We start from the raw sequence: 24743 nt of genomic DNA on the forward strand, positions 1-24743 counted from the left end.
AATTTTGACAATCTTCAAATTTTTGCCAGTATAGCATAGATCAAGGGACACAGCCATTTTCTCTTCCTTCCAGCTTTCTAAAGGAGGACTGCTTTCTAAAGCAGGAGACTACTTCAGTGTAGTCAAAGTGATGAGTCCTTAAAAAACAATATACCGAAATTTTGAAGCCAAGGAGTGGGGTTTTTTCATATGCCACATCTGTTAAGAGGCAATCTCGATCTGGGAGTCTTGCATCACCCAATCGTGGGGCAGGGCATTCCCTGTGAGAGCCCATTGCATCCACACTCCTGTTCTTAGACATACACTGACATCTGACAGGAGTGCTCATGACTGCCCTGCCAAAAGTACTGACTGTAATAATGGTTAATACTGAAGTTCCTCTTTTATCACTTGCCAAAAAAGTCTGTTCAGGATTCAACGTGTGAGGGTAAATTCAGGCTCCATGAAAGCCAGTTGGAGTTTTGCCATCAACTTTGTTGGGGTCAGAATTCCATCCATCATGTCTTATGGGTAATATAATACAATTTCTTCAGGAAGCCAAATGTTAGCTCTGATGCAGTGGATTGCAAAACCCATTATACGTGTCCTTCACTTAGACCAAAATTTGACTCACTGTCTTCAGTGGCCCAAGACATAATGGCACTCACTAGTGCCTGCTCTTCTTGCTGCAGATCTGTTGGGCTGCTTGTTCTTGCAGAGGCAATTCAAACATCCAATGCAATGCAAAATCCAAGCAAAACCTCTTAAAGATCTACATGCTGACAGGGCAAGAATCTTGGTTTCAGATACAGAGAAGCAAGTGAAACCAAATGTAGTATTATCTATGTGTAATAGAAGTTTAAGTGACATCAGCATTCTGCTCCTGATCTGTCATTTTAAAAAGCCTGTTAATTAACAAAGACATTTTCAGTGTATCTTTGAGTTAAAATTTAATGGAAGACTAGAAATGTGCCTGTTGAAGTTCCAATGGAGAAAACACATAACATATCAAAAACAATTATTAAAAAACCTAAATAAGAAATAGTAAAATCTGTAACATAAGCAAAGCTGGAAACTGTTTTTCATCCCAGAGTAAGAAGCTGAAAATTGAATGCTACCTTGGAATAAATAGGTAAATATGCAGTTTTCTAAATGGCATTGTAATCAACACTGTCATTTTAATTTAGAGCTAGTGTAGCATGAAACATGCAGCCCCTTATGGGTCCGATGGCAAAACTAAACAGCTGAGAACAAAGCAGGCTAGAGAAAGAGAAAGTCAGCAGTCCCTCTAGCTGGGTACTCCTGTGTCTTGTGTGTGTGTCCTTTCATTCCTAATGACATCTACGTGATTCTTTTTGTGTCCTGTAATGATGTTATCTGTCAAACAAATCAAAAATCAGGGAAGACTTCATCTCTTTCCCAGTGTTTTTATTTCTTCACGTTGCATCAAATGTTTTTATTATTTTTTATTATTGTTTCAGGTGAACTTAGGGTCCCGTCCCCCCCCCCCCCCCCCCCCAGTTATTCTGATATGATCAGTTCAAGGGAAAGAGCTGCAAAAATAACCACATTGCTAATTCTGAAGTCTGTATCCAAAACCAGGGAAGTGCATGTTTAGTGGGAGACCTGGCATTAAAAGTGGATTTAGGTATTTTGGAAAGGTAAGTCAGCAATATGTACCACATACAAACAGATGTGCACATTACCAGGGACGTTGCTTGCTTACCATGTTTCATACATTTTAAATAATTCTGTTGGTGACCCTGCAAGTTGCTTCACTGCTTAGAAGTAATTGTTTTGCCATGGCAGCAGAAGGTAAAGTAGGGACAGGAGGTAACTAACAAATTTTTTTTTTTTTTTTTACTTTTGCATTTGTAGTAATATGATAAGTGAAATTGTCTACCTTTAGACGTAAAGGGTTGAAAATAAGTTATCTTTTTTTTCTGTAGGTGTTAATAGCGGCATATCTGCTCACTGGTACTGTTGGTGTGGAGGTGTGGCAGAAGCCTTTGCTCTTTGGTTATTATATTACAGATGTATTGGTTATCTTGCTTATAGGTAAGTGGCCAGAGCTATGCAAAACTGTACTGCTTTTTAATCATTTTTCTTTGACATTTTTAATATTTCCCTCCCTTTTTGGTTTTACTTTTGTAAGTGTTGGCTAGTCCAAATATACATGAATAGAGATGATTAAAACGGTTGATACTGGAAAACTTTTAAAAAGTGGATAATTTTGGATTTTTTTTTTTCCTTGCTGAATTACTATACGCTACACACATAGTATAGAAAATACTCCTTATCTGCATGTGCAGTTCAGTGCTGTGGGCTGCCTGACTGGGCTCCCAAAGTCTCTTCATGTCACTCAGGTAAAATGTCACTTACATTTATGTATATTCTAAGTTTAATGTTTTGGCCTGGAGCACACTATGTTCCAAAACACTATGAACAGAGGGAACAAAGACATTATTTAAATAACCTTAGATACTGTAAATATGAATAAAAGCCAGGTGGTTTCTAAGCTCTTCTTTAGAATTCCTTTGCAAACAGAAGATATTTATTTTTCATATGCAGTAATAGACTATTTGGTCATTATTTGATACTGTCAGTGTGGTTTGAAATAAGCACTGAATGTTTTTTGACTGCTACATCAAGACTGAGAACAAGAGCAGTTACATTTTAATGGGTTAAAAATATAGAAGTCTTAGCTGAAAATCTGTGTGTTCAAAATGGCTTTGATGTTTTGCCTGGAAGGTGAATAAATTAGCATATGCATTTTGGAGGTTTTTATATGAGCATACAAGTGGTGAGAAGAGGCCACCAAAATACCGTTTGACCCAAACACTCTTGGGCTTGCATCCCAAGAAACATCTTCTGCCCTTGAGCCAAATGGAGGACTTGGTTATAGGTGCTTACCGCATGCCAACTTGATAGAAGCCCCTTGAGCATTTTGCACTGTTGTGTGCTCTCACCACCCTCTCCCTATGGCAAGGTTGTCAGCAGGTACCACCTCCTGCCCCAGCACTGTTTCCCAGAATTCCCAGATTAGAAAGGACCCTGTGTTCAGGCTGTGCTTTCTAATGAGCAGCGTGTGAAAGGACATGGTTGGACATGGTTTTGTGCTTTATCCAGAGTATAAAACCAACAGTGTGTGACCAAGATTATTCCTGGTCTTCTTCTAGTCAGACCTGATTTAGGCAGTCTGAGGAAAAGAAGGAAGGAAGGAAGGAAGGGGCAAAAGACAGTGGTTGCCTTTTCAATAGTCAGTCAACTATTCACCTTTGGCGGAGGTGTAGCTGTAGACGGGGAGTGATTTGTGCTCTTGAAGCAGCACTGCAAGCCCAGGGGAGATGGCTGTGGCTCACCCAGAATGGGCAGGTTAGGGCAGTGGTAGGTGCTAGCAGGGGCCAGCCCACTGACCATGCTTGTTCCGTGCTACACACATCAGTGCTTGGTTCCTGTCACTAAGACACATGACAGCCCATTCAGGGAGTACTCTGATGCCTTCCCTTGCACTTGAGAGGCCATGGATGAAGGTTTAATTCAAACTGTTCAACAAAATAAGAACATTGGTGGAAGGGAAGCGTTTCAGTATTACCAGATCTGCAGGCATGAGCATCCTTTTTCATGCTCTGCCAGAACCAGCTGCAAAGCAAGATATGGTGGACTGTTCCATTAACACTAAAAAGAAGTACTGCTTCTGTCTTCTGTGGTAAGCTTGTATGAACGGATTTGTGAGCACAGAATAGTACTTCTTCCATCATTGTCCCAAGCAGAGCAGGCTTAAGTAGAAGCCAAAAGGTTTCTCCAAAAGCCTTGTCTCTAGCACACAATCCGCTGGCAATTTTTGCGATTAGTTGAAGTTAAATGTGGGTTTAAAGTATGCAAAATAATAGTCTTGGTTGACTCTATATTACAGAATCATCATAGTGCTTAGTAAATCTCTTAGAAACAGACGCTAAATTTAAATATAAAAAAAAGTAGAATCCTTCCACTAAGGGTCATCCTAGTCCAGGAAGCACTGCCATTTCGCATTTGAATCTCAGCACAGCAGTAAGGTGGTTATCATTGTGTGCAGTGACTAGGGATATATAAAGTTTTTAGAAGCTTGTGGTAAATTGCAGGATCCCACTGTGACTGCAGAAAAAGTACCTGTCTAACCTACACCAAGGGCCAAGCAGCCAGGAAAATTCAATTATTCCCTCCCTTAGAGAGACTGCAGCGAGTGTGTCTTGCTCAGCCAGAACAATTTGTTTCAGAGAGCCCACTCTGGCTTGCTCAGTTAAATGCCTTTGTGGCTAGTTAAAAACAAAGTGGGCCTCTGATGCTTTTTACAAGCTACTTTCCCAGGGTCCTGAGAGGAGCCGTTAAACCATAAATGGCTGTGCTTAACCATCTGATGGCATTTAGTACTCGCTAGTGGTCCTTCTAACAACGAACCTGTAGCTGCTCCATCAATACTTGGCATTTGTTTGGTGCTTTTACTGTCCTGTGCACAACAGGAGTTCAGCTGCTGAGCCCTCGCTTCTCCAAGAGCAGCTGGGCTTTAGCTCGTACCTTCTGTGGTGGGAAGAAATCCAGATGAGATGCACAAGAGTGTTTTTCAGATGTCTTTCCTGCAGTTCTCTGGGAAAAAAAATATAACCTATGTATAACCTAAGGATGAACTCTGTGAAAGCACCTCCTCAGAGGAAGCTGTGGTATCACCAGGTGACACTCACTCATTGAAAATAATGGAGCTTTTATCAGGTGCCAGAACACACAAAGATATACATGGAAGTGCAGCAATACTGGTGTTTAGATTAGATGTTTTAGGAAAGAGAGCTTTATGTATGTTCCTGGGAACTGTCTGGCACATTGTGAACACCTGTAGGAAAGCCAAATCTTGAGCTGCTCAGTGGTGACCTCAGAGGACTACCCTGTGAAACAGAGAAACTTCAGCATAGTATTTTATGGGAATTTGTCAGCTACCCAGCAAACATGATCCCGTAATTTTCACTGGCAGTGAATGCAATTCCATCCTTCAGCTCCAAAACACACACCTAGCTGGATGCTGAATCAACGAGGAAGGTCCTTCTCCTGTTTCCAGAGCATGTTGACCTGGCTGCTAGGCAGAAATGCCTTTTCTGTCCCAGCATGGGAGCAGACAGATCCTTTTAGAGTTGTGTGCCTGTGTGCTCATCTGGAACTAATTACTTCTGCACTCATCAGGGCTCCTGTGGATGACACTCCAAAAGCTCTCCTGGGATTTAAGCACAATTGTCCCATAGCATTATCTGGCTAACTAGGGTCCCTTCAAAGGGCAGCACTGGGGTGAGAGCTGTCATTTATTTTCAGCCCTCCAGGGCATCCCAAATGCCTAACATTCCCTGTCACTGTGCTATCAGGTTGAGAGCAATATGAAATATTTACAATAAGTATTTTAAAGCAGTCAGTTCTGCACATAAATTCTAGTACCACAAATGATGCTGTAGACTTTGTAAAGAGATTTTCACTGACAGGTAGGCATCTCTAGTTCAGGGAGCAACATTACTAATTGATGATGGTTTCTGTCTCAGGTTGCTATTAAATGACCTGTAGGTGCATGCTCTGCATGAAGTATTTCCCATGTTTGGGACCTTCACACTTGCCCTGTATGAAGATTTTATAATGTCTAATAAAATTTGAGTTCAGGCCACAATCCTTTCCTCACTGGAGACATGCATCTAGAAATTTTTTTTGGTATAATCTTCTGTTCAGAATTGACTGAGGGCTTGGAAGTTGTGGTAGGAACAAACAAGCAGAGTTAGCACATCAGCTTCATTCCTTAGTAAGGCAAATTGGAAAAATGATGCCTGGATACACAGAGTTTCCTGCTCCTTCTCAGTATTAATTGCAACCACAAGAATAGACTTTGTGGGAAAAGAATCACTTAAGCATGGAGTGGAATATGTTATACTTCATCAGTGTGTGGCACATGGGGCAAACTATTCTGTAATCCAGACATGATGTCATGTTTGAGTCCACTATGTGTGGTCAACAGTGCCCACATCTGGCTACTGAAGCCTGTGTCAATGCTGATACAAGTTTTCAAAGTGCAGGTTTGAACATGAAATGTGAATTGAGTATTAACATCTTTCAGAGATCTGAAACTTGAACTTTGTTTTAGAGATGGGGCCAAAGCATTCAGAATTTCTTCCTATGATGTACGTGGGTTTCGGTTCTATGCTGACTTCTACAGTGTGTTTTCCTTGAGGGTCACTCTTCCCTGAACTATTTCAGTACATGAAATGAAGAGTGAAAACAGAAATTAACAGATAATAGCAGCAAAGAACTAATGATGAGGGCAAGCTGTAACATGTAAAACATGCCAATTATTTGAATTCCATCGTAGTGGGAAAACACAGTTACCCCTCTGTAACTGTGCCTTGTACATACACTGTGCTACATCCTGTGTATCAAAGGAGGACACACAAGTCCCTGCCATGGGTGTTCATACAGCAGCCTGCCCCTTTAGCAGTGTCAGAAACTGTTTTGGAGGCCATGGTCAAATTATGAATTTTTTCTGCCCCCTATGGAATGATAAGTCATTCTGTAGTGATTTCCTATAGTTCCCATTGCAAAGTGGCTGATGGTTCTGCCCTAGTGATGACTTGCTGAATGACTAAACATTAGTGCTATGTTTTCAAAATGTTATTGCTCCAACAGGCTTTGACCAGTCCTGTTTGAGAAGTGTGGTTAACATGAGTTGGCTTCTACGTGTCTGTCACCAATTTAACATTTATTAAGGCATTGTTGTGACAGATTGTACGAGGCTCCCTTAAAGTAAAGGGTGTGAAATACTCACCTGTCACTTGAGATATATTTTTAAGAGGGCACTGAGTTCATGTTTGGAGTAACTCATCCGAACCAGTCAGAACAACAACCCAGAAAAGCAGAGCGCTCAAGGCCGGAGGCAGAGCAGTGTCACGGGATGCTGATTACAGGTGGGAATGAGTGTGGTGGTGTTAAGATGTGAGGAGTCATTTCAGGGGCTCTGGGAGCCCCAGGAGAAGGTCAAATAAGGGAGCTTGCCTGGGAGAGCCTTCTGGAAGCCAGCCTGGGCTTTTCAAATAAAGGCACTGTTTCTCTGGGGCTTGATTCTTGCTGTGCCCAGAAACAGAATGATGTGTGAACAGAACTACATCAAAGAAGCAGTTACATCCATAAACTAATTCTTCAGTCTGTACTAAATCCCTCTGAATGCTAATTGTTATCTTACAGCTCAGTTTGAGATAAATGCCATGTGTACTTCCCTAGACACTGAAAATAAGGTATAAAATCAACAAGCATGAGAAACGCATCTCTTTTCACCAAGCATGATAAATGCATCCCTCTACAATCTTTATACTCAAGAAATATCTTAGGTGCTAAACATCCAAAGCCTACATCAACTTTGTGCATGAAGACAGTGCTTATGTTTACCTGATATTCCCTTAATCCCTGTAAAATCATTTCATACTGTGGATTTTGGGTGTATTTTTCACCCTAATGTATTCAGACTTTACAGGCTCAATTACATCTGCAAATTGCATATTTGTTTGCTAAGGTTTACCCCCCCCCCCACCCCCAACTACTAAGTGGTTTTAAGCTTGCCATTTTACATACTAATAAAATATAATGTTTTTTTAATGGACAGTTCAAAATGCAATTATGTGTTTGAACAATCAATTAAAAGAGTTGTCTGCTCCAGACATGCCTGAGAAGGTCACACTGTTCCATAAAAACCTTCTGTTCCAGCAACAAGTGCTTCTAAAATGTTCACCTTTTGATGAAGCTTGCTTCCAGGCACTGATTGCTGTGCTAAACATTCAGTGTGTTAAGATATTTTCATGTGTCTATCTGCTCCAAATGTGCAAGGAATTTGGAAAAAAAACTCGATGGAAAAAGTATTTAAATATTTTCCAAGCTAATACTGAGGCCTGAATATTTTGAATCTAATTTTTCTTGTCTGGTGGCTAAGAAAGGTAAATGATAACATCCCATTTCTTTACAGCAAACATCAACTAGGATGAATTATTAATCTAGAGGTGGAAAGGCCAAGCAGTTGTACTGAAGAAGGCCATGCTGAGGTGTGAGGAATTGAAAAATGAGGGAGGAGAGTGATAGTATTTAATGTGTCAGCTGAAATGCAAGTACAGCTGCCCACTGTTAGAGAGTTGGTCAACTTCTGTGATATGCCCAGAAGGTCTGCACAGACCTCTTCCCTGCCTCCCAGATGGGATGAATGCTCTGGGGAGTATTTTTTGGGGTGGGAGCACAGCAGGGATGGTACTTTCCTGAACAAATTCACACAATTTGCAGTGCAGTGTTCACCTAAAATTACATCCCTATATAGCACTGTCTTATTTTTGAATTTTTAGCTATCAGGAAAGCCAGTTCTTAAAAAATAAAATTTCGGTGCTTTTCTTAGGACAGTTTAAGGATGATTCATTTGTCAGAAACTTACTAACAATGGGGATTTATGATAGCAAAGGTGTAGAGAAGATAAACAGTGAAGGTTGTCCTTCTTTTGAAGCACTATAACTTGTTTAGTAGTTTAGGTGTCTTGGAGTCCCTTCTTTATTTAGCGGTGTTTACAGTCTGTGAGGTTTTGTGTTTTCAGAAATGTGGCTACCTGCATCAGGCTGTTTGCTTTGTCTGAGCACCAGCATGGGGCTGTTGGGTACTGAAATAGCATTTTCTGGAACTGACAGTAGGGTCAGCAGTTTGTTTCTGTACCCTCTCTTTCTCTACAATGACCAAGTCCGTATTTTGCAGAAATGCCTGAATTAAATCAGGTACAACAGCCACAATAACTGCAGCATGTCATGGAAACAACCTGTTTTCCTCTAGATCTTCAGTAGTCTTTAAATTTAGTTACATGACCATTTAAAATACCCTCACATAATTAAAATACACTACTGTTAGTCCAAATAACATGGGTGACAAGGTACCATGGTATCCACTATGTGCTAGCTTTTAAAAATTATTATTAATTTATTCAGGTGCTTGGTTCATCTTGTTGGTTTGGAATTGAATTTGAAAGCACTAAATGAAATCTGAAGTTGTCCTTAAGATTGATGGGAATTACCTTTTGATCTCTTTAATACACATGTATATATACATATACATATATATATATATACACATACATACATATATATATATGCACACGTATTTATATGCATGACTGTGTATGTATCTGTGTGCTTTTATACATACACATATTTGGAAAACAAGATAATGCCTTCATTTCTTCACTTCTGATATGTCTTTAATCCTGAATTTCTGAATGCATTGGGATTTGTTTGTTTGTTTATGCTTATGCTGGGCATTTTTTAATATGGACAAAATAATTCCCAGTAAAGAGCTTTAAAAATGTTTATTTCCCTGAAAAGGGAGTCTACATTTTGCAACACAGAGGACTGACAATAGGATTGTACCTAAATCCGAGGATTTGGGCTTGATACTTTCAGCCTAGTGTGACACAAGAATTCCCTGTGTATCCGTGCCACCCATCTGTGCTTTGGTATTTCTGCTTTAATCTAGGCCTGTGTTCTTACAGCTGGGCCTCGGATTTTAAATCAGCTGAAAATACTAAAGAAGAAACTAAAACTCCTGGAAGAGCAGTATGCTACTTCTAAGAACACTTGAGGAGTTCTATTTTCCTGTATGTGTTAAAAACATCTAATGCTCTGAAATTGGATTTTAAAAATTATTTTAAAACAAAATATGCACTTTTAGGACATTAGAAACAAACAAAAAAAGCTCCATGATCATCACTTGGGCAGTGCCTGGGTGGCTGTGCGCCAGTGAGCCAGCAGTGGGTTTGCTTTCCAGGCTGCACCTTTTGTTCCTCAGAGCAGCAGGGAACGGCAGCAATGCGGATGCAGCAGTTTAGCTCCTGGGCACAAAGGGATCCTTAATGCCAATTAAAAAGCAGACTTAATGAGTACCAAAAGCAGCCCCAAAGCCAGGCCTCTTTAGCAAAAAAAAAAGAAAAAAAAAAAAAAGAAAAAAAAAAAAAAGATGGGAAAGCAACATGTAGGAAATGATGGAATTCTGAAAATCCCATAAGAAACGGGGGAACACCCTTTGCTTTCCCTGCTGCATCCTCAGTTCTCTCAATGTGCTAAAAGCAAAGCCGTGTAAAAATACAGGGGAGTAACTGGTGGAACTGCCCCTTTTGGAAAGTGGCTTTTTGCTAGCTGGGAGACTGTTTGTGGTCAGTGTGTTATTTCTAACTAAAATGGCACTTCATAAAAATAACAAATTGTTGGCAACCATTGCTCTTTGAATTCTATTTCTAGTTCTAGTCTCTATTTCTGTTCCTCTCGGTTACTTTTCTCCTAACAAATCAAACTTCAGGATTGCAGCAGGAAATTTAGATTTAACCTCAAGAGTCAATGTTTTGTCTCATGTCTGCTCTAATGTGATACAGATGTTGGAACTGCTGTACGTAACTCAAGATTTTATTGAACTAGCGCTCCCTGGCTAATAGAAAACATAGCTAACTGGAGTGTACATTAAACACAGATCATTCTGAAGGCACTAAGCCTGTGAGTTTTAGAAATATATTGACAAAATACTTGGGATATTACTTCAATTGCACATCCTTCAGCTGTTTGATAGGGAGTTTCTGCCATGGTAAAGAAGCAGAGTTCTTAACTGTTTTAGAAAGCAAACCCAAAAAGTAAACATGAAAAAAATGCAATACCTGAAATTATTTACAGGCTGGCTTTTCTTTTTTTCCCCAATTCTTTGTTTCCTTCTCTTTAGCAGATAACCAGAAAGACTGGAGAGATAGATTATCTATCGCATCCCTTTTTACTTCTTTTCCAACAATCCACTGATCTCCACTATTCTTTCGTGTTTAGTTTTCCTTCTTGAGTTGCCACAATGGCGAGGGCATGCTAAACACTTGGGTATGTCCTTGTTGAGGACTGAAGGGCAAACACTGACATTCCTCAAGGCACTGCTATGTCACGTTAGCCCTGTACAAAGTCATCCGAAATCATCTCTTTCCTCTATTCATTTTTTCCCTCCCATATTGCTAATTGTGAGATTAAAGTTTTCTCCTTTTCTGTACAGGCAGCACACTGCTTCTTAAATGAGATGTTTTAGGTCCAAATCAGAAAGTTTAACACATCAGAGTGCTTTTCTTGCCCACAATAAAATAGGAAATAAGTGTTAATTTAGTGCACCACACCCAAGCTTCATGCCCTATAATAAAAAAACCTTGCAGAAATGTGTTACCCAGAGCCATCTCCAAGTAGCAAACTGACCAGGGAAAAACCCTCAATACACAGAAAGTGGGTGGAAAAGTACAAATCAAAGAGCTCCATGGGGAATGACATAGACTTAAAAAGTAATTTATATTTTCACCTAGTTAGGGCTGACTTGTTGCTGAAAGTCTTCTTTGATTCTTGGGTGGACCAGTGCATTTTGGATGTGGGTGTTAGAGGGGGTACAGCTGGGTCTTCAAGCAGCTCAGGGGCTGCTGGCAGCTGTGTTGATAATACCAGCAGCAGTGCAGGGAGATACAGCATTAGCAAAGGGAAAACCCTTGTGCTTTGTGGGTTAAAGCTGAGCTCCAGAAACATCCCAGCTGTGTAATAAAAGAAGTAAAAAACCCGCACTTGTTCAAATGACAGACATGTCATGAAAATTAATTCATTTAAGCTATTGTATTATCAAAACAGATCACTGGTAGACCCTTTATATTTTGAACTATAAACATATTTCGCCAGTAATGTGAACAGCCCAGCTTGAAGTTTGTTGTCTTTCTATATTCCACTGTAAGACTTTTGGTGTTAGACTTGGATTTTTCTAGATAAACAGCAGCTCATGAAAAAGAGGGCTGTTCTGGGTCCAGCAGAGAGACCTGTATGAAAAATAAGTGATCCTATCTATTAGCTACATCAGAATTTTTATAAAAAAATTCTGGTCTTGTCACTCGTTACACAGGAAATTCTGTATCAGCAACTATTTATAGCAGCTAGCTTTTGGAAAAAAAGAGGACAGTTTTATTATTGTCTAAAGCCCCCAAACTCAGTTCATATCCTGTAATGAGTACAGGAATACTGAATCATTTTTAGAAAGCATACTAGGTCTGTTATGGTATGAAAAAGCTCTCTGTGTTCAAAAGTGTTGAATTACATATTAATGTTTTTCTCTTCTAGGCTTCAGTTTGTTTCTGTCATTTCCACAAACACTATACAACATTCACAGGTAAGTTAAGTAACATTAAATAAGTTCTATCACCTCCTAGTTAATTCTGTTTATTTAATGGTTTCCTCATTTACAAATACATGTAATGCCTGAAGTAGCCTAGCTTCTTTCATCCAGATGCTGTCCTGATAATGTAGTAAAAGGTTTTTCTGGTGAGTTTTCAGAATCTGACTGGTTTCTTTTTCATGTTTACAACTCTCTCCTTTTCCTTTCACTCGCTGTTCTCCAGGCAGTCTCGCAGTGGTCCTGCACAGTAAACTCATAAAGGCTCTGTAGTACAAAGCACTGCATTTTAATTGGAGACAAATGTGATTTTTAACTTCTGCCTGTGCTGGGTGGAATTTTGTAGCTGACCATCCTGCACTCTGTGAAGTACTTAATTGTCTTCCTGGTCCTTCTGTAAAACTCTCCTCTGTATGAAGTCTGCAGATAATTGCTATCAGATGTAAGCCAGGCAGGTGGCAAGCTGTGATTACATCTAAGAACTGGCTTGCTGCACCCAGGAATTTTACACACGGTTAGTTTATACTCCAGTGGCCTATTTTTATTAATGCTGCTTGCCTTCCACTAGTATCTGCTAGCTCATTTCACTCATCTGTCAGTTCAGGTCTCTCAGGTTCTAAGTGTCCTGGAGGAAGGACTGTCACTGCCTGTCTTCAGGAATTAGTGGAAACTAATATTAACATATAGAATTTGGAGAGACTATAAGACAATGTTGCATCACTCCTTTACAGCCCTTTTTGTGTGGTGGTACTCAGTGTAGTTACCAAAAGCATGCACAGCCCCAGGTTTGGGGCAGGAAGTGTGGAGAGTTGGGAGATGTGGGGCAGGAAAGGCTGAGGACCTGCAGAAAGGCTGGGCTGTGGGGCAGGGGGCTGGGAACCAGCTGTGCAAGGAAATCTGGTTGGGGGATGACTGAGAGGAGGAGGGAAGCACCTTGTGCATGTCAGCCCCGGGCAGTAGCAGCCTTTACCCCAATGAACATTGAGGGTTTGGTTTCCTTCCTTTCCTGTCAGGACTTTTGTTTAGTGTTTTCCTTTTCAAGTCATCACTTGACACAGTTCCTCTCAAGCCTTCCGCTGGGTTTATCATTCCTCTGAAGAGAAGAGCACAAAAATTTTAAACCGCCAGTCAGGTTTGCTTGAATGATGCACTCACAAGCTCTTTGGTGACGGATTTGAGTTTTCCAATCATCTCCTCTCTTTCCTGATGCCTATTCTCAGTTGTTATTTTAGGAGTAGATTATTCCTTTTTGGCATGAGAAAGATATTTCTTGGATTTTTGTCTAGCTGTTTCTATAAATACATATGTTCAAAGATTTTAAACAGGACATTTCTCAGTACATTTCAAACACACAATTGCTCTTCTGAACTAGCTGTATAAAGGAAAATTTAACTTATAGTGAACTTAGAGTTACCATTTCCCTAGCTGACAGAAAATGCAATCATTTACTACGTCAAGAAAACAGCTTAAAATACCAAAGAGAACATAATCCACCATTAATTTTCCTCTAATTAGCCAAAAAGCCTCCCTTTTAGGTTAAAGTACCTGAATCCTAATGTATAGGATTGTCAAGCAACATCACCTCCAGACCTAAACAGCAGCAATACCTGCCAGCCGTATGCTTGACTCTGCTGCTACTGAAAACATGGGGTATGTTGACTGAAACAAGTTCATGTCTCATGTTAGAAGCTTCATCTTCTAAAGCCATGTACTTTGAATTCACAGCATGTCTGCATACTTGAGAGTACTGCAGCTCATTTCGTATGAGTACTGGTCCATTGCCAGACAATGGTGAGCAAGTGAAGCTGATCAGGAACTATGTGAATAAATCAGTATAATTTAACCCCAGAAATAATTGTTACTTAGGTATACTACAGTTTCTTGTAAAATGTCTGGTATCTGGTACATTTGCACTGGTTGCAAGATGCACTCTTGGGCTGAGTTTGGTCTAGAGTTTGAAGTTACTGTGTAGAAATAGAATGGATAAACTTACTTTCTCTACAAAAGTATTGTATTTATTTCCAGAGCACATTTAAAGAAAACACTGAAGAATGATTCTCTGTATGAAGGACTGCTACCTCTTGTGTCACCTCTGTTGCTGTTCGTTCTTCTTACAGTCTGGGTGGTTTTATCTCCAAGCAACATATTAGCAAAGCAACCCAGACTGTTTTTATGGATGGTTGGGGTTGCTTTCTCAAATGTTATTGTAAGTATGTTTGAGGTGGTGGTATTATTTAGAGATAGCTTTCTATTTTTCTGTGAATAAGCAGAAAATGTAGCTAAAATCAGCAGTGTCACACAGCTCTTTTACTCCTATGTTACACTCTGTCTCATAAAAATACACCACAACATGTGTCTGGACTTGGGACACTTACAGTACTGAAATACCTCCTCTGCCACAGTGTAACACTTTTATGAGGGTTCTGGTTTGTTTTCTGAGGGTTTATGAAAACCCTAGGTATGCCTTACTTCCAGAAATACACTGCAGTGTTGGAGGCTCATGTGAATTAAAAATGCATGCATGTTAGCTAAAAATTTTAACATTTTAAAAGCAAGCATTAAAAATGTATGGGTGTTAGTTGGAATTTGTAACATTCTAAAGTTGAAAATCAAGCCTGCATTTCCTTTCACCTCTTCTGGCCCTTAGACATGTTTCCTCCAGCATCAGAGGAAGGCTTGTCATGGCAATACCTTTCTTCTCCATGATAGCCCGACACATTGGGTTTCCATTACCTGTTCTGCAGACCACAAACTGCAGACCATGTTTCTCTACCTTCCATTCCAGTTCCAGTATGTGGAACTTCTCATGCCTTTGACCATGTATTTGGTCCCCCAAATATATAATGATCGTTTAAAACAATGTGAAATCCAACCTATGGTCAGGTTCAGTTATGTAGCCAGAAAAATTATAGCTTAGAGATTGCTTTACCAATTTCTGATACTCTCTGGAATGATTCCCAAAGAACTCATAAAACCGGTGTTATTAAAAAAAAAAAATTACAATCAATACAGAGAATGTAAGTGAAAATATTAACACTAGGTACAAAGGCTTATTTCTTCCACTATTCAAAGTTAATTATTTTTTCATGGTTTATTTTTGCATTCTTCAGCTTCCACAGCGCAGGCAGTAAAGCCAGTATTTCCTATGGTCAGGCTCCTACTGCTGCTGTCATAAGATTTCAGGCACTGCACAGGGAATGAGTTTTTCATTCTTCTGCTGTTTTCAGGATACATAAAATCTATTTTTAACCACATTTCAATTTTGAGTGAAACTTAAATCAATAAAATATTTCAGATGTGCCTAAATTCCTTTTCTTTTTTGTAATGGGCATGGTATATATGAGACACATTTCTTAAAGGAGCCTAAACCAGACAAAACACTTTGGTGCACTTAATTGCTTTTAAAATACTGAATTTCAAGTGAATTTGTCTCATTATGTTTCCAGAACTCAGTAGAATTAAGCTAATTGCCTTCAGTTAAACCATGCACCATGTATTCATTTTTTCTGCCATTCTGAGTGGGATCCCTTTCTCTGGGCCCCCAGCTACATCTCCAGGGAGCCCACTGCCATGATCGAGCCAAGAAATTGGTGTTTTAGTACATAAAGGAGCTCTAGAAAAGAAAAACAGGATGTGAAAATGTCATACGTTGTCTTCCCTCCTTTCTATACATTGAACAAGAAGATATTTCTGTCAGGCCGTGTGGTTAAAATACCAGCACACTCTCCCAGTGATTAAGTGGTGACACATTTGATTTGGGATCACAACTTTAGGAGCCTCTGTTGAAAACGTAAGGTGGCAAACAAATTCCCCTTTAGTGAAGTTGTTCTTCCGCTCATCAACTTTATCAAGACACTGTCTCCAGAAAAAGGGTGTATTTCAAATTGTAATAATGTCCTCTAGGACGCAATGAGGCAGAAAGGTGTGTACCTACAGCAGCCTTCCCACCAGACACAAGTCCCATTTTGGACTGCAGCCCTGTTTCCCCCTCACGTAAAGCAATCCATGGAGAAAATGGAAGTACTTCTCCTGAGACCCTTGGGGCTTGCCCAGCGCTTCTCACCCGGCCCCTTTTGCTCCCACAGTGCAAGGTGATCATCTGCCAGATGAGCAGCACCCGCCCGGAGCTGTTCCACTGGTTCCTGTTCCCGCTGGCGCTGGTGGTGTACGCCGCCATCTCGGGCCTGCTGGGCCGCATGGAGGAGGCGGCACTCGGCGCGCTCACCGCCCTGCTCACGGCTGCCCACGTGCACTACGGGGTCTGCGTGGTGAGCACGGGGCTCTGGGAACACCATCTGCCTGGGGCATTGTCTGGGAGTCGCAATATTTATGTTTGGGGGGTTTTTTTAGTCCTGTGTGTTGTTTTATTTAGTCTAAAGTTAAAAAAAAAAATCAGTTTATTGCAGGCAATGCCTTTTTTTGCATGTGCAGCAACGTCAGTGACTTGAATTATTCCAATGTAGCTAACTGGTTTTGGCTTTAAACCCATCAGAATTAGAATATTTCTGGGCTGGTTTGATGTAGACCCATGTGGCATGAATGCTTCCAGTGCTCCTTTTTTTGCTTTTCTTCTTCCTAAGGTCACTTGACTGAAAAAATAGGAAGGTAAAATGCAAAGTGACATAAATAGAAATAATAAAATAAGGTCAACTTTGCTTTGAATCTGCAGGCAAAATAGCTGTCCCAATTTTTTCTTGGCCCTCTGCTAGCATCTCTCAAGCTGGTGACATGAATAGTTTTCCAGTTCATTCAATCTTACCAGCACATTTTTGTGTCTGCTAGATCTCAGTCTTGTCATTGTTATCTGAACTACTGCTTGAATTAAGTTTTACTTTGTTGATGTCCACTTTTTTAAATTGTCAAATGAACCTTTAGCAACTGTTTTAACGGCTTTAGCTTTTAGATAAAAAAACCTTGCCTGGCAAAGGTCTCATTTCAGAGGGAGCTGGTCAGCATTCTTTTATTTAAGCCACACCATTGGGATAGAAGGATTTTTCTTTGAAAGCAACCTTTTGTCAGCAGACATTGGTGGCACAGCAGAGTCTACCCGAGCATTGACATGGGCCTGTTGGTGGGGGTCAGAATGGAAATACCTGGTCAAAATTCACAATTGATTGAGGGGCCCAGCTCCATCACAGCTTATGTCACCTGTAAATCTGGTCTGTAATTTCCCAGCAGTGTGTTGCAAGAAGAATGTATGGAAAACAGCCCTCTTGTTTGAATACTTACGGATCCCTGTGTACTCACGGATCCTCAAGTACGTGAGGACTGTGCTTGGGTCCTCCTCCCTCTTACTGGGAGAGGAGAGGCAGTGAATTGTGAAGCACATACAAAACAGGTTGCTAATCTCTGCGATTTCTCTTTAGGGTAGGCAGCTGAGTGAGCACTTGAACATTTACATCTTTTCTCTGAAGAAACGTGTCCAAGAGTGAACACCTGCACTATGATCAGACTGTAACACTTGACATGGAAATCTGCAACTCTTCTGATGTGATAAATAGTTGGAATGAATCTGATTAAAATAACCAAAGAATAGAATAGTACAGATATCTGAACCACTGCAACGTTGAGCTATGCAGCCAGATGCTTCATCTCAGAGGAAGATGCCTGTCCAGCAGAGAACTTTACCAAGTTCTTCTATTGATATTTATTCTTTTTATCAAGCTGTGTTACTCATCTCTCTTTTGTCTTCCTCCTCCTTAGCACTGTGTCCAAAGTCCTGGATAAATCCATGCTGGGTTACACAAGATCTTTGGTTTATAATGGGCATTAGTTTTGCCCAGCCTCGTCACCAGTGACCGCAGCAGTGCAAACCCTCCCTGCACATCCTTCCCACTCAGACATCTGTGCCTGCTTCATTTGCCATATTTATTTTCTCACAACTCATTTCTTCCACACAACCTCCTGAAAGGCTTATGCACATTCAGGCTTTTCCTCACCTCATACGAATGTTTGAAGACAAGAGAATGAACTCAGAAAGCTATGGGTAGTGTAAAGTGTTTTTGAAATGTACAGTTTTTTCCCCCTTCTCAGCATTAAGATGAGTCTCAGCTGACCTGTCAGAAATAGAGGCTTAATACAGCAGCAGTTGGCCCTTCTATTTATTAAGCACATTGTTTATATCTCAGTAGCAACAAACAATATAGCCTACAAAGGTAAACAGCTGAAAATAAATTTGGCCAGCAAACCTTCAAAGATTTGCATATTTCTCTTCAAAACTAGTTTCAGTCCAACATCATCTACCAGTGTGAAATGCTAAACAAGTCATTATTTGCCAGTGTGCTTGAAGCAAATTTTTGTGGCTTTAGAAAATGTCATAGGAAAAAGAAACAAGAAATTTTTTTTAAACATTACAAGTTTGCATGCAGATGTAAACTGCTCCCTTCATCTATAATACACGTGGGTTTTCTGTGTGCCTTGAAGGAGGGAGTAAGAATTTGAGTTTCATCTCTTTTCATGTGCTGCCCTAGCCAGAGGGCTTTTGTGGCCTTGAAGCACTAATTAAACAATCTGTCCACTTCCCCAAGGTAAGCACAGAGGGATGTGATTGACAGCCTGGCACATTTATTAACGATTTAACCATCTCACTTGCCAGAAGCCAGGTGGAAGTGCAGTTTTTGAGCTGCTGACCTGAGTCTGAAATTCATCTTTCTCAGTTTTAGATGGTTTCTGTAGGTTTATCACTAGCCTGATCATTTTTTCGCCCCCAGTTAACTTACCCTTACATCAGTAGCCCCTATTAATATTTTCAGCTGAGCACTGGCAAGTTTTATGAGCAGCTTCAGCTTAGAGCTGGTACTGCCTGTTGCAGCAGCTGCCCTACCACAACATCAGCAGGGTTGATTTCCCCAGACAGCCCTTATCACAGGCACCAGGGGACAAGCCTGCACATCGGCTTCCCCTCTTCACAATTACTGGAAGAAATATTGGAAAGTTCCTTCAGGTTTGAAAGAATCCATGTTCCTCCTACCAGACAAGCACAATGAGGATCCCACCCCACAAACGAACATCAGATGAGTCACAGTTCAAGCAGCTCCAGGTGTGAGTTGGGCAGAGGGGACAGGCCATGCTGTAATGCTGAGTCAGAGGTTTTGCCAAGAGCCAGGCAGGGAGGGGAGGATTCCCTTTGGCACCACTTCGGTGCAGCTACAAGAGGCATCTCCCAGCCTTCCTCCCCGCTGGTGTGGCAGTCATGCCCTTACCCTGTGTGATGCCCGGGGAGCATGGGGTCTCCACAGAGGCGCTCCCTCACTGCCCAAGGACTTCCCTGGAGTAAGTCTGAAGGCTCTTTATTCTACGAGGTTTGCCAGCAAAGGCAGTTCTGACTGTATTTGAAAGGGAGGGATGAGTTTGATGCTGCTGCACGCACCCAGCCGTCTCAGCGTTTGATGAAGTTAAATACTACATCCAATACCCAATTCACTGCCACAAAAGTCTCACCTGCTTTATAAAGGCAGTTCGTATTTCACCTTTCCATCACAAGTATTAAAGAAATTCTGGTGAGAAAAGAATTAGGATACAATAAACAAAAATAACTCCAAATTAAATGTGGTTGTACAGGAGAAACTCTGTGGACAGGCTTCCTTTTTCCATCTGTCTTGCACTTATTTAGGAAACAGCTGGAAATAAGGGTTGCAGAAGCAGTGCAATTTGATGCACTGGAATGGAGTATTTTGAAATATTCATTAAATGAAATTTTAAAACTTGAACTACCACAACATGCTTGCACTTGTACCTTTCTAAAGAGAAACCGAGTATCACTTTTAAAGGACATTAATCTCTGGCCAGTTTCGTTCACCTTCTATATGAAAACTTGGCAAATAACTTTGTCTTTCCTCTTTAAAGCAATTTGTCGCTACAATCCATATAAAGCCAAGTATAAAAAGAGATCATGTATTGCACAGTGTATATATTGAATTATTAGCCATCGTAGATGGCAACTGGTTCAACGAATAGGAAGAAAAATGCTTTTGTTCATAGGGCTGTATGGTCATAGATTTATTTTGCAAAGTTAGGTATGTAGATGACCTAACAGTCTAACAATAAATTTTTTTGGTCACAACATTATGGCAGAAAGTTTTCAACTACCTGAACTGGAAAATATATGGATTTTTTTACGCATTAGAGCATTTGCACTAACCCAAGGACATGCCTTCCTCGTGGTCTTGTGAAAAGCAACTAAACAAGAGCTGCTCTCCCAGGTCTGAATGCCTGGGTTGGAAATGGGCTCCTCCGGTCCTTGCTTCATCCACCCCTCCTCTGTCAGAGGCCCAGGGATACCTGGAGCAGCGGGGTGGGGGCTGGTGGCTCACAGCAGGGTCACTTCAACACAGAAGAGAAGGGTCCTGATCCAAGGCTCAGAACTCCTGTGCTTGAGCAGCGACTCCTGCAGCGACGAAAGACCAGAGCTGTGAGAACTACAGTGAATTTCCCCCCTTCTCTCCCAACAAAATCTCATACTTAAAATCTAGGTGGCTTTTAGGTACTGCATTGAAGATTCATCCCTGAATACCTGGCCACTGCAAGGAAGGCCACTGGGAGCTTTGGTACCTTTCTATAGTGCTCTCTCTGCGTCCTGGCTGCTGTCAGTTTTGCTTCGGACTGATACCCAAGGGAGTTAGCTCTCCAAAATCTGAAAGCATTTACCAGAAAGAAAAATGTGCTGTTTACATGCACATACGTACATGCATTTTCTGTTTTGATTTATAAAAGGGAATACAGTTGCTGAGCTCTTGGGGAAACAGATGCTATCCACACACACAGGATAAGTGAACTTCTGGGTTTTTAAAGCAGCTTTTTCTTCCTGCTCCCACATGCAGCCCCTGATGAATCAAAAATATGTATTTAATCCAGAAGATTATTATTTTAGAATGTTCCGAATAGTCTCTAGAGCTAGACAGATTTTAACATATATTTTTTTATTAAATATGTAAAAAGATAAACGCAAGTCAAGTTATTCACATATTCAGACAAAAATCTACTCTATCATGCGACAGTTTGTGGATAATGTAAAATGACTGATACATCTGAATAAGACTTTTTTTTGTATCTATTATGCCATTACTTATCTATTTATAATTAACAATACATATGTTTACATTCCTTTCAGTTTACATTTAATATATAACCAAAGCTTTATGGTGTGCTATTTAGTAAAGGTAATTACAAATGCATATTAAAACCATAACAGAAGAATGGGGTTACTCACAGGGGGTGGGGGGGGGGGAAGGACAACTCTTTCCCCTTTCAGAACACTGCTCTCCCCTCAGCACAGACACATTTCTGGTGCCCCCAAAGAATTTCACTGCCCTGGCTCCCTACATCAGTCACTCTCCCCTTGATACAAGCAGTGAGAGGGCTATGGTCCTCAGATCAGAAACAGGATACAAGGAATTTTCAGGAAACGAAGTTCAGCTTTTTTTAATTTTTTTTTTTCATATGTGCTTCAAAAGAGAGAAAAGAAGAGAGGCACAACAGCCTGGCTATGAACTGTCTGGGGAGCTCAGCAACCTCAACAATTTGCACTTTCAGTAAAATGTTTTCCCTTGAAGTGCTCTCCATGCACCTGCTCAAGTATTGGCAGAAGGATGAACTCCAGTAAGCCGAGACGTGCTGATGAAATTAAGTTTATAGCCTGATCCCAAACTCCTTGCCCCATTCAGAGATCCCGTAAAGGTTAAAGGACATTCTGGAGTCTGGAAAAAAATTAGTAACTGCTCTTCAACAGTATTATGAAGAACTACTGTTTATTACAATGACAATTGTAATAAGTACATATGTTCTAATAAACACAAATACAACAAAAATGACAATTCCCCCATTTGTGGTGATTCTTGGAAATAATTGTTTTGGAAAAACACAATTTTATAAACCAGACCTTATTTATAACCAATTGAAAGGGGAGAGGAAAGCGCTGGCCTGCAGGTTGCAGTACTTTGATTTCATCACTGGGTAGGATGTGAGGTCAATACTGGGTGCAGGGCTGGGAAAACTTCAGCCTGCAGGGTCCAGAAACTCTTCTGCTGTGCAGGGGGAGGATCAAGGAACTGGAAATACCTGTTCTGGTGCTCAACAGCATTTTATATATTGTCGGTGGTGCAACACAACAGCAGGGTTCTCACATTTAACTAAGAGCCACTTAGCTGCAGAAGATTGATTAGGAATGGAAAACTGCATGCGCATGTGTGTGTGCCTGGGAGCTGATTCATTGGAAACCTTTCTATGGAAGCATAAGCTGGGGACCTAACGCTTTAGGAGTATAAGAATACCTAAAATGATTTAGCTGTTCAATAGGCTGTGGAGTTTTTCAGTGAATGCCAATTGGGATGGGACTTCCACGTACCTGCTAAATCAGCACAACAAACCAGAATTCAGAAAACAAAGTGAGAGACCAAGAATACCAGGCATTAAATAACCAGAGAGACTACAATGCACAGTGGTAGGAGAAGAACAAGGAATGCTTTTTATATTTCAAGATACTTCTGTTTATAAAATACCACCATTTAGAACAGGGCCATGGGACCACACTGGAACACTCCCACTGCAGACATCTCCAGTGCACACATGGTTCTGCACCACACTGGCCTCAAAGGAGGAAGGTCAGCCAAGCGCAGAACCAGCTCTGTGTCCTCAGTCAGATGGTCCCCTTCTGATGTGTGCTCTGTCTCCAGGACTCCTCACTGCTCCTCCATGCTTTAAGAGCAGCCTTAAACCTGTGAAGTGTCCACCATCCACTTACAGGGGAGTTCAGGGTACAGTTCAGGGTCAGTGCCGTAGCTGTTTTCCCCCATACTTCACACTAGTGACCAAATTTCTGTCTTCCATACCTGTATGGCTGGGGCAGTGGAAGGGGGAAGAAAAGTGGAAAGAAATGGCTGGCCTACTTTCTCCTTTTCTGAGAGGTGGGAAGCCAAGGATCATGGTAGAGACTGTGTCCTGCAGCTACACTTGTGTCAAGATTTCTCTCCTCCCTCAGCACTGAGCTCTGCAGAGGTAGAGCTGCAGCTGGAGGCTGGGACTGCAGTCCTCAGAAAGGAAGAAAAGTTGGAAAATGTCTATTGACTAGTTAGGAAACTGGGAGGGTTTGCAAAAAGCTTAAGTGGATGTCTGTTCCCCCAGAAATCAGCCAAAAACATACCATGCAGCTTTCTAATAAGCTTCCTAACACAGGGGTTAAATGTCCCAGTGAAACAGATGCTCTGCCTTCCATTTGTGAAGGCAGGAAAGGAATAAATGTGAGCAACACAAGCGTTTTCCTCCACAACACAACCTCATTGTTATGGCTTGAGTATGACATCCACTGTATCCCTTTATTTCAACTGTTTGGCCAAATTGATGCCCCAAGGCAGATGTACTAGAAAATGCAAAAGCACCACAAAGTGAGAGACACAGCTAGTGGTACAGAACTCCTTGCCACACAAAATGCCAATATAAATATGTTAGAACAAGTTACAAGTGTATCATACTTAAGACGAAAAAGAAAAAAAAATAAATATATATATTTTTAAAGAGCAGAACAAATCTCAAGCAGCCAAGTGGTGACGTTGCAGTGATGTACAGTAGGTGATGTAGCCCTACAACCTCTTGGGAAGATACACTGAAAGAAGACGTCTGCAAATGCATCTTGGCAAAGTATTGGTACAGAATGCAGGGGTTGGCTGGCACTCACTATGGTACATAAATGTTAATGGCAGACTGGGAGTGAACTGATTTCAAGTTTGAGGCCGCACATGTTCCATTCTCCAGAAGAAAGTTCTCACACAAAACGAAAATTGTCAGAGATGCTGCGTGAGTCAGTACTCATCCTGCTGCTGGGGCTGTTCATGGACTTGCTCTTCACCTTCATGCTCATCTGTGTGGCTCTCCTGTAGGGAGAAAAAAGATCCCAAAATACTCTTCAGCAGAAAGCATTCCTCATGTAATCTTGCCCAGTGGTGCTCACTTTGTCACATAAAACTTGACAATTTTCATGCAAGAAAGTACAAAATTAGCTGTTACCTGAGGAAAGCAGCATCTCATAATATTACATTAAAATGTACTTACTTTACTTCTAATTGGGGGATATGTAGTACTGGTATTTCCCTAGAAAAAATGTCAGCTTTCACCATCACTATCAGTTACATGTTCTGGTGAGTGAACATTTTGAATAGTTAGCCAGCGGTACGCCAACAGTTAGATGCTGTACCACAGCATACTGATGTCCTCCCATTTTCAGCTTGTCCAAGGTTTTCTGAACCTGTCTGCTGTAGTTTTCACACAATCTTCTCTCAATGTTTAGATCACTAAATGGACAAGACACTTTTATTATCACCTGCTTTAAAAATTCAACACAGCCTCCTTCTTGAGGTCAGGCATATTACTTTCCCAAAATAATGCCAACTCCCACACACTTGCAAACAAATTTTCTTGGGGAAGCCAGGGAGAAGAGCCCCATATTCACTGACTTAGAAAGCTACTGTAAAAAGCACTAATTACTAAGTAATCACTTCCTATTGTTCTTATGCACGGTATTATCCAAAGCTGTCTCTCTGAAT

At 40.8% G+C, this 24743-nt stretch overlaps 2 protein-coding genes across 6 annotated transcripts in view; one reads left to right on the forward strand and one right to left on the reverse strand.

Annotated features, from left to right (window-relative positions):
- Nucleotides 1–21849, forward strand: part of LOC136288477 (ethanolaminephosphotransferase 1-like) — a 55772-nt gene extending 33923 nt beyond the window's left edge. For both annotated transcript variants that reach the window (XM_066181692.1, XM_066181700.1), the window contains exons 6-10: nucleotides 1929–2037; nucleotides 12159–12207; nucleotides 14236–14416; nucleotides 16296–16478; nucleotides 17577–21849. In XM_066181692.1, the coding sequence (XP_066037789.1) occupies nucleotides 1929–2037; nucleotides 12159–12207; nucleotides 14236–14416; nucleotides 16296–16478; nucleotides 17577–17642 (588 nt within the window). In that variant the 3' untranslated portion in view covers nucleotides 17643–21849. The remainder of the gene's footprint in view (nucleotides 1–1928; nucleotides 2038–12158; nucleotides 12208–14235; nucleotides 14417–16295; nucleotides 16479–17576) is intronic.
- A 90-nt stretch (nucleotides 21850–21939) lies between these two features.
- The window catches only part of MAPRE2 (microtubule associated protein RP/EB family member 2), a 98056-nt gene continuing 95252 nt past the window's right edge, over nucleotides 21940–24743 (reverse strand). For all 4 annotated transcript variants that reach the window (XM_066181732.1, XM_066181722.1, XM_066181741.1 and 1 more), the window contains one exon: nucleotides 21940–24074. In XM_066181732.1, coding sequence (XP_066037829.1) covers nucleotides 24003–24074 — 72 coding nt within the window. In that variant the 3' untranslated portion in view covers nucleotides 21940–24002. The remainder of the gene's footprint in view (nucleotides 24075–24743) is intronic.

This window comes from Chamaea fasciata, unplaced genomic scaffold (assembly GCF_029207755.1).
Source record: "Chamaea fasciata isolate MVZ Bird 193981 ecotype frontalis unplaced genomic scaffold, bChaFas1.0.hap1 SCAF_1, whole genome shotgun sequence".
NCBI classification, from domain to species: Eukaryota; Metazoa; Chordata; class Aves; order Passeriformes; family Sylviidae; genus Chamaea; species Chamaea fasciata.